The sequence below is a fragment of the Monodon monoceros genome, unplaced genomic scaffold, assembly GCF_005190385.1.
Source record: "Monodon monoceros isolate NGI ecotype Baffin Bay Population unplaced genomic scaffold, NGI_Narwhal_1 Super_Scaffold_1, whole genome shotgun sequence".
Taxonomy (NCBI): domain Eukaryota; kingdom Metazoa; phylum Chordata; class Mammalia; order Artiodactyla; family Monodontidae; genus Monodon; species Monodon monoceros.
Window position 1 is genome coordinate 69,059,110 of NW_021703765.1, and position 13,416 is coordinate 69,072,525.

The following is a 13,416-nucleotide window of genomic DNA, read 5'->3' on the forward strand; positions in this document are numbered from 1 at the left end:
TGAGCGTGATGATTGACATTAAGGGTTTGCCGCCATCTTGAGAAGGTCAAAATGATTCTTGGAATTAATGCCTTACCGCCTATTCTGACCTGGCGCGTGGTTCAGTCTCCCCAGTAACTGAGCCTCAAATGCATAGAAATGTCTAAGTCCTCGGGGAAGGATCGACTGCACCATTCATGAGAAAAACTCTCTTCCCAAAGAGATTCCTCCCCTTTATGTAATGGCTGGTGCCTAGCAGTTAAATACACATGTGCGTTTTCTGGTTTTATAGGATCATATTCTGCAAACCAATATTAATAAACTGCATTAGTAAACATTTACTTAGAATCTCTTCATTGCCATGCCTTGTCATATAAATTGTGAGTTTGCTTTTTTATATAGAGAGAAATAGAGTCAAACATACACACTTTTTAAAATCAGGGCAAAGTATTCGTTTAGCTAAGCTTTCCACTTTGACGTAGGAAAGCCTTGGTGTGTCTATTTATTGCCTTTCTCCCTCATTAGCAAGCTTAATTATGTCAGAAGTTATATGTTTTTCTTTCCGTTGGATTCCCAAAGCACCCTGACAAAAAGTAGATACTCAACACATATTTGCTTAATGGATGAAAGAACTGTCCTTGAATTAGTACAAAAGGGAAGATCGAGGTTTAGAAAGACGCTGTCATTCACCTAGGATCACACAGCCAGTTAGGAGCAGAAACGGGATTCCAACTCAGGATTGTTCAAGTTTGAATCCCAATTGAGGCTAACTCTCCGGGCAACCTAGGACAAGCTACTACACCGCTCTGATCCTCAAATTCCTAAGCTGCAAAACAGGGCTAAGAAAGGTGGACTGGTTGATCCTCTGCGCATTCCGGCGGTGGACTTTGTGAACGCAAACTTGGGTCCCGAACTCCAGCCCGAAGCCCCTCAGATCCAGAACCCATCACGGAGGACAAACCCTCCTGCGACTCCAGACCTTTGGGCTCCGCGTCCAACCCGGGCTCCGCGCCCCGCCCGCCCCGGAGGGGCGTGGTCAAGGCGGGACCAAAGCGCGTACACGTGCACGGAGCGGGAGGGCTCAGGCGCGAAGTCGCCGGGACATTAGAGTGAGCGCGCTCCAAGCTAGGAACAGACTCGCGCACGCGCCTCGGTCTCGCACTCGGCCTGCGCAGGCGCAAGTCCGCAAGATGGCGGCGGCTGGAGCAGGACGTATGAGGCGGGCGACTTCGGCACTGCTACTCCGGGCCCTGCGTCTGCCGGTCCGGGAGCTGTCAGCTCCGGCTCGGCTCTATCACAAGAAGGTAGGAGCGGGCGGGACCGGGCGGGGGCGGGAGTGCGAGGACAACCGAGAGTGCGGGCATCCTAGCGGAGGCCCGGCCTAGGAAAGACTCTGCGGGGCCTGGGAACTGCGGGGCCCGAGAGGCCCCACTGCGACCCAGGGTACGGGCCGCCCCGGGCCCCAACGGAGAGGCCGCCCCTCGCGCGAATCCGCCTGGACTAACTTTCCCTTCCTGCGCAGGGGCACTAACCGCGCCTGAAATAAAAATGACAGCTCCTGCCCATCTAATGGCCACTGCCCGTGGGCCCGGCCTCTGGCCGCGATCTCGTGCATCCAGCCTTTAAACCCCCAACAGCCCAGGAAGCAGGGTTCTGCAATGACTTGCCAGCCCGACACACAGCGGCGCGGGGTCCGGCTTCAGCCAAGGCTACCGCCCTGGCCAGGTGACCTTGGGCAAGTCAGTGCCCTGCGCTGAACCTGTTTCCCCACTTGTCAAATGGGGTCTTATCAGCCCCCCGTACTCGAGACCATGCCTGCGGAGTCCTCGGCAGGGTGTCTGGCACAGGGAGGCCACTTAGGGTGATGTTACTGTTGCAGGGGCTCAGAGCCTCCGAGTGGAGATGGACATGTAACGAACAGTCATAACGTTTTAATTTTTGTTTTCTGTTTGGAGTGGTGGTGAGCTGTGAGTAGAGATAGGTGCATAGTTTGCAGCCTTTAACTTCCGGGGGTGGAAAGTCCCTAAACATGAGACTCTCTCACTCGGGAACCGGTTGACTAAAGAATGCGGTGAATCAACCCGGGGCAGAAAGTCCAGATTGGACATTATCTTGTAGGTCCTTGGGCTTGGAGTCAAAATCCGTGGTTGGATAGCTGGGGTGGAGGTGGGGGAGGGGACTGGAAAGATCGGGATACTTACTGCTAACTAGTAAACAAACCTCAAGGTTTTTAAAGCCTTCCGTGTGCCAGTTTGAATAGATGTTTATTCTGTTCTGGCTTCCGCGCGTTTCCCCACGGACTTCACTCCTCCCCGCCCCAGGGTGTGTGTTGTTTACACAAGCCTTTCTACCACCAGGGTGCGCTGCTGCACCAGAGAGATTTCAGGGCCCTGAAATACAGTAATGAGATATTTATTATTTATTTTCGCACACAAAGGGACATATTCCATAGCCTTGTTCCTCCTGTAACAGTCTCCTTGAGGCTTCTGGGAAACCCTTCCATTTCTGGACCATACTTACTTTTAGGATTTTCGAATAGTAATCATTATCCTTTGAGAACAGATTTTCTTTGGAAATTACAAAAATGCTGTTTGAGCCCAACTCTGGTGACTTGGGTGGTTAAAGGTCAAGTAATTATTTGTGCTTCAAAACCCTGCGGAATTAAGACAGGATTTTGCTGATTTTTTGCCACTCTCTGGAATCTCTGAATTCATTCCCAGGTGAAATTTGGTATTTAGTGATGGCCTGCCAGGTTCAGCTTGCTGACTTCAAGGACTTTGCCATCAAAGTCGGGGAGACCAACAGCAAAAAAGAGTGACTGTGATTTCTGTTCACCCTCTCGTTTCAGGTTGTTGATCATTATGAAAATCCCCGAAACGTGGGGTCCCTTGATAAGACGTCTAAAAATGTTGGAACCGGACTGGTGGGAGCTCCAGCGTGTGGTGATGTCATGAAATTACAGGTACCCCTGGTTCCCATCTTTACTGGTGGTAACGGTGACCCCTTTGCTTGTACAGTGCTCCGTAGTTGACAGCATTTACGTGTACAGCATTGCATCTGGTCCCCATCTCAATTCCTGTGAGATGGGACAAGTCAGTGTTATAAATGACTCGCGCAGGGGCTGAATGCTAGTCATACTAGTAAACTACGCTGACCCTTTCTGACACAGTGAACCGATCTCACCTTTGTGCTCACTGTACCAGCCTAAATTCCAGTTTAGCTAAGTGAAATCTTTTGTGAATTTTACCAATCAAAGGAGAACCACAACTGTTAAGTTAGCAATCCCCAAAGAGACAGGAAACGCAATAAATCAAACCTCCCCCACGTTGGAGATGACATGCAGGTAGTGCCAGGCGCTCTGGGTGAACCATAGCTTTCTCCACATCTCCTTCGTCACCGTGGTGGGCAGCTCGCCAGACAGCTTCATGACTATCTTGGAAAACAGAAACAAGGCAGGAGGGAACTACTACATGCAGTCTGGCGCCAAAGGAAAAAGCATTATCCAGAGACCTTTACTGCAGACTCTCCTGGTGTTTAAAGACGCACATTGACCCAGCAGCTGGGAGGAGAACCTCATAGCCAAAAATCAGGCTAGGATTGGGGGCAGCAGGAGGCATATTTTTTGGTTGATCTTTACTAGCTAGGCCTGTATAATTCTGTATAGTTCCTGCTTTTATCTTCTCATCACTGAGCTCTTTGGAATAGAGGAAACTCAGTAATTAGTGCCCAGACTTTTAAGTGCGGAAAGCAGGACCAAAGCTGTCAGGGAGGGAGCGCCCCGTGGGCCTCCATGAGCACCAGGTTCTATGGGGCACACCAGAACCTCTGCTAACTCCTGCCTCTTTTCTAGATTCAAGTGGATGAAAAGGGGAAGATCGTGGACGCCAGGTTTAAAACATTTGGCTGTGGTTCTGCGATTGCCTCCAGCTCTCTAGCCACCGAATGGGTAAAGGGGAAGACGGTAGGTTCCTGCAAACTAGAATTAAGTCACATTCTCCACAAACCTGGCTCTCAGTTAAGGGAAGGGTCTAGTGAGTGTAAACAAACAAACCAAAAACCTAAGATTTTTTTTTTCTAAATATGCTAAGAATTTTCTTTTTAATTTTGCTTACCGAGGTTTTTATTAAATTCTTCTCCATGTTGGGAATTACGGATAATTTTAAGTGTTTTTTAGTTTGGGGTTTTTTGTTGTTGATCATTTTTATTTGGGGGTTTTGGTGGTGTTTTGTTTTTAACTAAATCGAAAAAAGATCCTCACTTCCCCCTCTAACACAAAAGAAGTGAAAACAAATCTTTGGCTTTCTCCAGGGTCACCGCTGTTATCATTTCTTAGAAGTCTAAGTCTGCTCTGGGGGCAGTTCCGTTGTGGTTTGTTTTGTTTGTTTCCTCCCATTGTGCTTCAGGAGGGAGTGCAGGTGGCTTACAAGGATTCATGAAATAACAAACTAGCCTTTCTAAAATCCTGTTGCCATTAAAACCTCTCAGAAAAACCAAACTGTAGGGGCTCACCTTTGCAGCCCCAAGGGCCCAGGTTCTGGGAGCTGAGTCACAGAGGTGTGTGCCAGGCCACATGCCGCCGGCTCCCCGTGGCTCAGGGCCTCCTGGCCGGCAAGGTCCTCAGGGCCGGCAAGGTCCTCAGGGCCGGGGAAGCAGAGACCTAACCTGTTCTGGCCGGAGGTGGCTGTGAAGTGATTTGTCCAGAACTATCCTCAGGGAAAGAGGAAATGAGGAGACAGGGCACCTGTGCTCCCAGGGCCTGGTCCCGTGAATGTGATCAGAAAGTGGGGACAGGGCCTTTCTCTGACCCTGAGAGACTCCCATCTGAGTTTCCAGCAACAGAAGTTGAAGCATAATTCAGTGGAGTTAGTGGACTTGGGAGATTGGGGGGCAGGGGGGGAAATCGCTTTCCTTAAGGCAGCGGGGCTCCGTTCCATGTAGACCTGCCTCCTGTTATGCCCCTGGGCTCTCGACAAACCCCAGGCATCCTTTTTAGTCTGCCTAGAGGAGAAAGGTTCTCCTTGGGGCAGGGGATGAGCCCCAAGAGCTCTCCTTCCAGAAGCTGTCTGTGCCATTGGCCCGGGTGCTGCCAGCCTGGGTGCCACCCCTCCCGCCTCCCTGACGCCATCTAGCACTTAGGGTTGATGGGATTTATTCTGAACATTTAGTATAAGGACACCAGAGAAGCTGAGAGTCACAAAAACAGCATAGAACATCACTGCCTTTTAAAAAAGGCTCAAGTTGCTGGCCTCAAGCAGATCCCTCAGAGACTCCTCCCAGGGTCCACTCCTGGCTCGTGGCAGCATCTCTGCGGGCCTGGCTCACCCCAGCTGAGCAATGCAGGTGCGTATACTTCGTACTTGAGGAGCCGAGCTGCAGCCTGGACGTGGAAGTGGGAGTCCTCTGTCTGGGGTTATTAAATGGAAATCGTCCCCCACCACCACCCTGTCGTGGGGGCCTCTTTGGCCCTTTTTATTTTCTGTCCCACCAGATAGAGCATCACTAAAACTTCCCGTCTGTCCCATCTGCCCCTCAGGTGGAGGAAGCCTTGACCATCAAAAACACGGACATTGCCAAGGAGCTGTGCCTCCCGCCTGTGAAACTGCACTGCTCCAGTAAGTGTCCCCTCCAGGATGCCCATGGGCTCAGACAGGGCAGTTTTGTAATGGCATCCACTTGATTTGTGACAGGGGAATGGCGAGTCCTTTCGGGTTGTGGAGTCCACCTTTACAGCCTCCGAGGGTTACAGCTCATGGAGTCCGTTCTCACAGTCTCCAGAGGGTTAGAACCCAGGGTCTCACTGCGGCCTCCAGGGGAGTCCTGCGGGGGTGGTGTGGGCCAAGCATCGTGCCGAGCACGTTGTGGCCTCACTTCTAACCCTCAGGAACATCCTCCAGTCCCCAGAGGTGTCATTACCTCTCCCCACACAGAGGAGGAAACGAGGGCTCAGGTTAAAGCCCCCCAGTCGCACAGCTCCTCAGTGGGAGGGCCAGAGTCTAAACCCCAGTCTTTGATTCCAGAATCTGTGCTGTTCACCCGGCTGTGGTGAAGTTGGGACCAGTAAAGGAGAAAATGCCGCTTTCACCATAATCCTGTTTGTTGTGCATTTCCTCACTTCCTTTCCAGATGCCATCACTGTCAGGGTCTGCATCTGTGCATATGCAATGACTAAGCCCAGTTGTGCAGTATCCCCCTCTGTACTCTCCCTAAGAGAAAGCCCAGATGCCTAAAGGCTTATACTTGGCTTTCCATTTCAGTCTAAAGCTTTTCAAATCTCAACCTTCTAGGGAAAGGAGGTTATGGGAAACAGTAGCCTAAACTTATTGATGGAGATTTACTGACCAAATTAGTTAAAAATCAGCAGAGGGCCAGGCCTCCTGCCAGGGTAGGACTCACAAGAGAAGAAGTGAGTGCCGCGGCAGGGATGGAGGTCTGCTGAGACCCGAGTTCTTTCCACTTGCACTGGAATTTCAAATACCCGTGAATAAAGGCCATAGCTTGTAAACATTTTCACGTGGTTTCAGAGGAACCCCCCGCCTTTTCATTAGGCCTTCTTGGGTACTGAAACCTTTAGCCAACGCTCTCTGCTATCATTCCAGCTCTCTCAATGTTTATTTTCCCCAAAGCCTCCCTTTTAATATCGACTCCAAAATAAAAGTTTCCACACTTGGGATCACTAGAGAGTGCTGGCAAATGCCATCCCAGGCACAAACTGGCACGACCTAAGTAATGCCATCCAGCGCCACCAGCATCCACCGCATTTATCCTGACTTCCCTGAGAGCAGCTGAGAACTACCATTTGTTGCGTCCCTCCTGTGCATCAGGCACTATGTATAAAGCCCTCACCCTATCCCAGCAAGAAAACATGATCGTCCAAGAGGCCAAGGAACTATCCTAGAACCTCGGGTATTTGCCGCACAGTCTGTCCCCAGAGCCGCCCCGCAGGAGGGATCCGGCTCAGGAAACAGCCATCGGCCTGCAGGCCTGCTCCTCGCCCAGCACCCTGGTGAGGTGACTCTGTTAAGCCTGTCCCAGCACCACTACCTCAGCTCTTAAAGATTCTCTTCCTAAGACTGTTCCTGCAGATTCTAGAAACTTAGGCTCTCTTTCGTTCTCTTACTTCCAGTGCTGGCCGAAGATGCCATCAAGGCCGCCCTGGCTGATTTCAAACTGAAACAAGAACCCAAGAAAGGAGAGGTGGGAAAGAAATGAGCTCCCGGCGAAGCTTCTCGCAGGTCACGTGGGCTGCTTACCCCCCCCACCCACGCCGTGCAGTCACGTAGGTGTTCAGAAGCCCTCGCACTACAATAAAAGCGCTATGAGATCCGCACAGCATTTGCTGTTCACGTTGTAACTCTAATGCAAGCAAAATACACAGTCTAGTTGTTCTGAATCCTGTGGTTTCCTGCAGCTCACTTTCATCGCCTTAATCTAGTGTATGTCTATTTCGAATTATGCATATGGCCCCCAAACTGAAATCAGTAGGTTTGGGTAGTCGTGAAGTGCACAAATATCTAATTTTACCTGAATCTATTTTGGGGAAGATTACCGGTAGAATGCCTTGGTAAGATTATTTGGTAGGACCAAATATTGTACATAAAACAGATTTGCATATATATAATAAATAAAGGAATATAAAGCAGTGTTTGCCTCTGGTAAGCCTTGTCTCTTGGGTCCCTCACTCACCTCACAGGGCTGCCCTCAGCCCCTTGGGGTTTGTTCACAGATGCTGGACGGTGATGACTCGTGCACCTTTCCCAGCAAACTGGGCAGTAAAGACCACGCATGGAGATTTTAACAAAGCCAGATGTCGATAATGTTTTCTGAAACAAGGCGGAAGATGAAAGGAGATGGCCATCACTTTTCATTCTTTACAATATAACAGGCTGACAACTCAAAGTCAGTCCAGAAGATTCTGTCTATAATTTCACTAGTTTGTGAAATCCTGAAATCTGAGCAACAATGGCTTGGACGCTACCCTAAAGCTGTGGACCAAATCCACAGAGGCCTGAGGGATGAGATTTAGATGCCGACTCCTAGGCCCGGGGTTCTGCTGTAGGTCTCGTCAAGTAGTTCCAATACCCGACTCTTGAGAACCTCCTGGGTGGTTCTGTGTGGAGGCGGGTGGGCCAAGCCCCTGGGAAGAACCTTCTTTTGTCCACACCTGCACAGCTGTGACAAATAGTTCACTGTGAACTGTCTACGTGTACAGTGACCTCAAGTTTAAAAACATACGTCCCTGGCTCAGGGACAAGTAACAGCTGTTCTAACCACTGTTCCTCCTACCCATCTGGCCCCAGGGTGGACAGGCAGGGGGTGCCGTGCTGAGGCGCCCACAGTCACGCACCAGCTAAAAGCCCCACTAAAGGCCCAATTTTCTAGTGAAACATGATCTCAAAATGCCAGCTAAGACTCAAATCTCCAACTTCAAAAGTAAGATGCTTTTGTTTTTCCCAATGTTCAGGCATAGGCTGGCTGCCTCTTCTCTTAAATATACCTTCTTTGTTTAAAAAAAAAAGCAAAAAAAAAAAACTCCTCTGGGTTCTGGGGAAGGACACTGAACTTCAAAGGCCCTTCCCCTACCCCACCCCCCCCAGCCTGCGGGGAAGCCCACAGAGCAGGGCCTTCATCAGAATCTCAAATTAGAGCTGCTGGGTGGAGCCATGTCACATTGTCCCATGTGGCGTGTTCTACTGTTTAATTCACAGTCCCTCTAAGGCTGCGCTTCTCTCTTTATTATATGTGGCCGCCCTGCAATTCCCCACCGCTGTTCTTTGTGACTTTTTTAAATGAGACATTTTTGTCCCGGTTACATCCTCTGAGAGCTGAGGCTAAATTCTACACGTCAGAAGCTGCTTGTAGGCAGCACGGCAATATTACCAGAATAGCCCAAACCTCAAAATGTGTGGACGTGCAGCTACAAGAAATGAATATTTTGTTTGAAGCTCCATTAAGAACACAGCTAGTTTCAACCACGCGAGGGCACCGTGTCCCCTTCCTTGGGTGAGCTCAGGTCCAGAGATCTTGGCATCCTGTGGATCTCAGCACCTCCACATAAACGCTTCCACGGGGGACCCCGCCGTGTAACTTACAGCAGGCTCACACACCCGTGCTCTGAGCCAGACTCTTATATTTGTAATCCCGTCCATTCTCGGGATGGCCCCCTGGGGTGGGCATTATTTCAAACAAGGAAACTGGCTCAGGAGGTCAGCAACTCCCAAGCCACGAGGTTGGGCTTGGGCTGGGTGACCCCAAAGGCCATGCTTCTGCCTCATTTCCTTCTGGCAGAACTCAACACTGTCCGAGGCTCACCTGTGCCTTGAGCATTGGCGGGAAGGTGAATGCCCACGCAGGGTGAGCCCTGATCCATTCATTTGGCCAACTCACCTCCACGCGCCACGGCCCTGGCTGCGCCTCAGTCATCCAGGAGCCCAGTTTAACTCCAACGCCTGATTAAATCTGATGCTGTGTGGGTGGGGCTTGGGCACTGGCATTTTTTCAAAGCTCCCCAGGAGTTTCCAGGGTGCAGCCTTGAGTGAGAACCACTGTGAAGTGCTCTGCACTCTGCAAAGCAGTTTGCTGAAATGATTTCCGTGGGGACTCAAGGTCCTGGGAGAAGGTGTCACTTCCCATCTCCAACCTCCCTCTCTGCCCCTCCCACCCCACACATCTGCCTTAGTCTGGGCCTCCATCGTCTCTCTCCTAGCCTCCGCATTGGCCTCCCTGCCTCCAGCCTCACTGCTGGGATCCATTCCCCACTCTGACCCTGTCCCTCCTCTTTTTGAAACCTGTCCATGGCTGCCCGCTGTCCTTCCGACAAATTCCAAACCTCCTACCACATCGATCACTTAGCTCCAGCCAAACTGAACCTTCCCTTCAGGCCCTATGCTGCATCCCCCGCCCGAATGCCCTCGCCAGGCATCTTCCCTTAACCTCCACTCAGCCTAGGAGCCTCATCTCAGATCCCACCTCCCCTGGGAAGTCTCCCCTGATTCTCCCAGGCTGAGCTAGGTGCCCTCTCTGTTCCTACAGTCTCTTGTCCTTCCCTGAGCCCATAAATATCATGGATGGGTTTTGTACTTTGCTCTTTTCTTATCTTTCTATATCATTACTCAGAGACTCTTTTTTTTTAATAATTTTTTTTCAATTTTAAACAGATAATATACTATTTTCAAAAATTCAAACAGCCTGAAAGGGAACAGGATGATATATAAGTTTCCTTGCCACCCCTACTAATTCCCCAATCTCCCTCCTCAGAGGCAATCTCTGGTACTTGTTTCTTAGGTGTCCTTCTGGAAATTTTCTAGGCATATTCAACTACACAAGTGTTTAAATAGACCCTGTTTTTTACACTAATGGTAGCATACTACGTATACTTCTATGTCTTTCTGTTTTCCTCTTAGCTGTATTTCTCCATATCAGTTCCTGTAGACCTGCCTCATTCTTATTAATAGCTACCCAGCATTCCATGTATGATGGTTCATAATTTAGTCTTCCACTGACGACAGCAATTCAATTATGGGACCCAGCTTCTGGTACAGCTCTTGACTTACCAGGGGCCCCATGAATGCTTACTGAGTGGATGGATGATGGATGGATGCACGGATGGATGGAGGGTATGCGAGTGGATGGATGGGTGAGTGGGTGGGAGGATGGCTGGATGGAGAAACAGAGGCTCAGAGAGGTGAAACGGCTTGCCTCAGATGACACAGCAAGGAAGTGGTAGGTTAGAGCTCCAGCTGAGGTCCTCTGCCCACCTCCCACCCCCACCATGGCTATGACCACATCTCTAATGTAACCTTTCCTAGATGTTATTCCTGGATTCTGGCCACTTGGGACCACATCAAAATGCACTTTCACAGCTTCCCATTAAGAACTGTCCTGTCAAAACTAGCTGTCTCTATCATGGCATCTTCTTAAAAGGCCAAGCAAATGAGGGGTGACTTTTGATGACTAAGGCCCCTTGAACTTGAGACAAGAGAGTAGACTCTGTGTCCATCCTCGTGATGGGACAGAAGACTTTCGGGTCCCACTGAGTCTTGGCAGAGTTAGGGGGACCCTGCAGATGAGCCCCAGCCCCAACCGGAAGATGGAGGTGGAGCACATCTCTCATTGGTGGCTTTGGGGCCTGTCCACTTGTTTCCTCCATCCCTCAAGATGGTATCAGCCAACCTCCCCAGAGAAGACCGTCTCTGCCCAGCAGCAGGGTAGAGCAGAGTGAGCTGGGCGCACTGGTGTCAGAGCCGGTGGGTTCAAACGCCGCCTACCCCGTGTGACCTTGAACAAGAGACTTCAACCACCCCAAATCTCCGTGTATTCACCTGCAAAATGGCATGATAATAGCACCTACCTGGTCTGGTTGACATGACCATTAGATGAGATGAAGCATGTAAAGCATGTGGCATATGAAAAAGAGTGCAGGGCTTCCCTGGTGGCACAGTGGTTGAGAGTCCGCCTGCTGATGCAGGGGACACGGGTTCGTGCCCCGGTCCGGGAAGATCCCACATGCCGTGGAGCGGCTGGGCCCGTGAGCCATGGCCACTGAGCCTGCGCGTCCGGAGCCTGTGCTCCACAACGGGAGAGGCCACAACAGTGAAAGCCCCGTGTACCGCAAAAAAAAAAAAAAAAAAAAAAAATTGAAAAATAAATAAATAAATAAATAAGAGTGCAGGGCTTCCCTGGTGGTGCAGTGGTTAATCCACCTGCCAATGCAGGGGACACGGGTTCGAGCCCCGGTCCAGGAAGATCCCACATGCCGCGGAGCAACTAAGCCCATGTGCCACAACTACTGAGCCTGCGCTCTAGAGCCCGCGAGCCACAACTACTGAGCCCATGTGCCGCAACTACTGAAGCCCAGGCGCCTAGAGCCTGTGCTCCGCAACAAGAGAAGCCACTACAACGAGAAGCCCGCGCACCGCAACAAAGACCCAACGCAGCCACAAACAAAATAAATAAACAAATTTTAAAAAAAGAAGAGTTCATAGACGTTACTGTGATTGTCATGATTACGCATGACTCTTCAGCCCCAGCTACATACCAGACACAGTTGCTGGGTGTTTTATATAGATTAGCTCATTTATTCTGCACAAAAATCCTAAAATTCTATGATTATCCCATTTTACAGATGAAGAAACTAAAAGGTAGAGGGATGTGTCCAAGATCACAGAGCCAGGAAGTGGCTGCAGCAGGATTCCAGCCCAAGCTCTCAGGTTGCGACTGGTCTATTCTCTCTACTGCTGTTATCATTATTATTATTAGCATTGGTCTTATTATTCCTCATAGCAACTGTTACTATTACTACTATTGTCACTACTACTGCTACTATTACTGTTTTTAAAATACTATAGGGAATTCCCTGGTGATTCGGTGGTTAGGACTCGGTACTTTCACTGCCGGGGCCCAGGTTCAATCCCTGGTCAGGAACTGAGATTCCGCAAGTCACGCAGCATGACAAAATAAAATTAAATTAAAAATTAAATGAAATTAACACAATACAATAAAATAAATGTAAAGTAAAATACTATAACTTCCAAGCTTCCAATCTATGATGTCTTTGCCTTGACACGCACCCTCCCAGCAAGGCCTCCAAAAGTACAGAAAGTCGTCGTCTGGCTGCCCCTGTGCAGGGGACACACAGAAGTGACTTCTGTCACACGTGGCTTGATGGGCAAGCTCACTCCACAGTGCTTGGTCAGACACAGGGCACAGCCTCAAATACCACCAGCACCCTCCCCGCCCAGCTATCTTTGGAAATGTCGTGTTAGACACTCCAGCCCCTGGCCTCACCTCAGAGAAGCCCAGATCCCGGAATAACTCCAGAAGGCCCAGGCCCCCCAGGTGAGGACAATCCTTAATGCCCCAGAGCTGCTGGTGCAAAAGAGGTTCCAGGGGCCTCCATCTTGCCCCCCGGGGCCTCAGGCTGACGGATCAGAGGGAGCCCCAGTGGGGAAATCAGGCTGGACCCCCCCAAACACCTCCCATCACACACGGCCCCTTTGAACCGAACCACAGGATATGAAGGTACAACCTTGGATGGGGACCTAGGGACATGGGTTCTAATCCCAGCTCTGCCATGAGCTCTCTATGGGACTGTAGGCAGGTACCTAACCTCTTTGAGCCTTGATTTCCCTTCCTGAAAAATCAGCAGGATACTAGCTCCTAAGTCAGAGGTCTGTTGTAAGGATTAAAAGAATGATCCCACGTAAAGTAAAAAAAAAGCACAGTGCCAGGCATGTAATAAGCACTCAATAAATGTTAGCTATCGTCGTCACCACCATCACCCCCATCATCAACACCATAACCATCCTCAATACTATCACAGTCGTCATTGTCATTGTCATCACCACCACCATCGCCATCGTAATTAGCAACATCGTCATCACCAACATGAGCGGCAGCAACACTGTCACCATCGTGGTCACTGCCACCATCATTGTCACC

At 50.1% G+C, this 13,416-nt stretch overlaps 1 protein-coding gene across 1 annotated transcript; it reads left to right on the top strand.

The window, feature by feature from the left end:
* The first annotated feature begins 1,098 nt into the window (after positions 1–1,098).
* Positions 1,099–7,618, top strand: ISCU (iron-sulfur cluster assembly enzyme). The gene is made up of 5 exons (XM_029234153.1): positions 1,099–1,283; positions 2,828–2,941; positions 3,830–3,940; positions 5,513–5,591; positions 7,103–7,618. Exons 1-5 carry the CDS (start codon positions 1,170–1,172, stop codon positions 7,186–7,188), a joined length of 504 nt encoding a protein of 167 aa, XP_029089986.1. The 5' UTR covers positions 1,099–1,169; the 3' UTR covers positions 7,189–7,618.
* Positions 7,619–13,416: the final 5,798 nt, after the last annotated feature.

Coding starts and splice junctions, on each gene's coding strand:
- ISCU (XM_029234153.1), top strand. CDS start 1,170: ATGGCGGCGGCTGGAGCAGGACGTATGAGGCGGGCGACTTCGGCACTG. Junction 2,942..3,829: donor GTGATGTCATGAAATTACAG/GTACCCCTGGTT, acceptor CCTCTTTTCTAG/ATTCAAGTGGATGAAAAGGG. Junction 3,941..5,512: donor AATGGGTAAAGGGGAAGACG/GTAGGTTCCTGC, acceptor TCTGCCCCTCAG/GTGGAGGAAGCCTTGACCAT.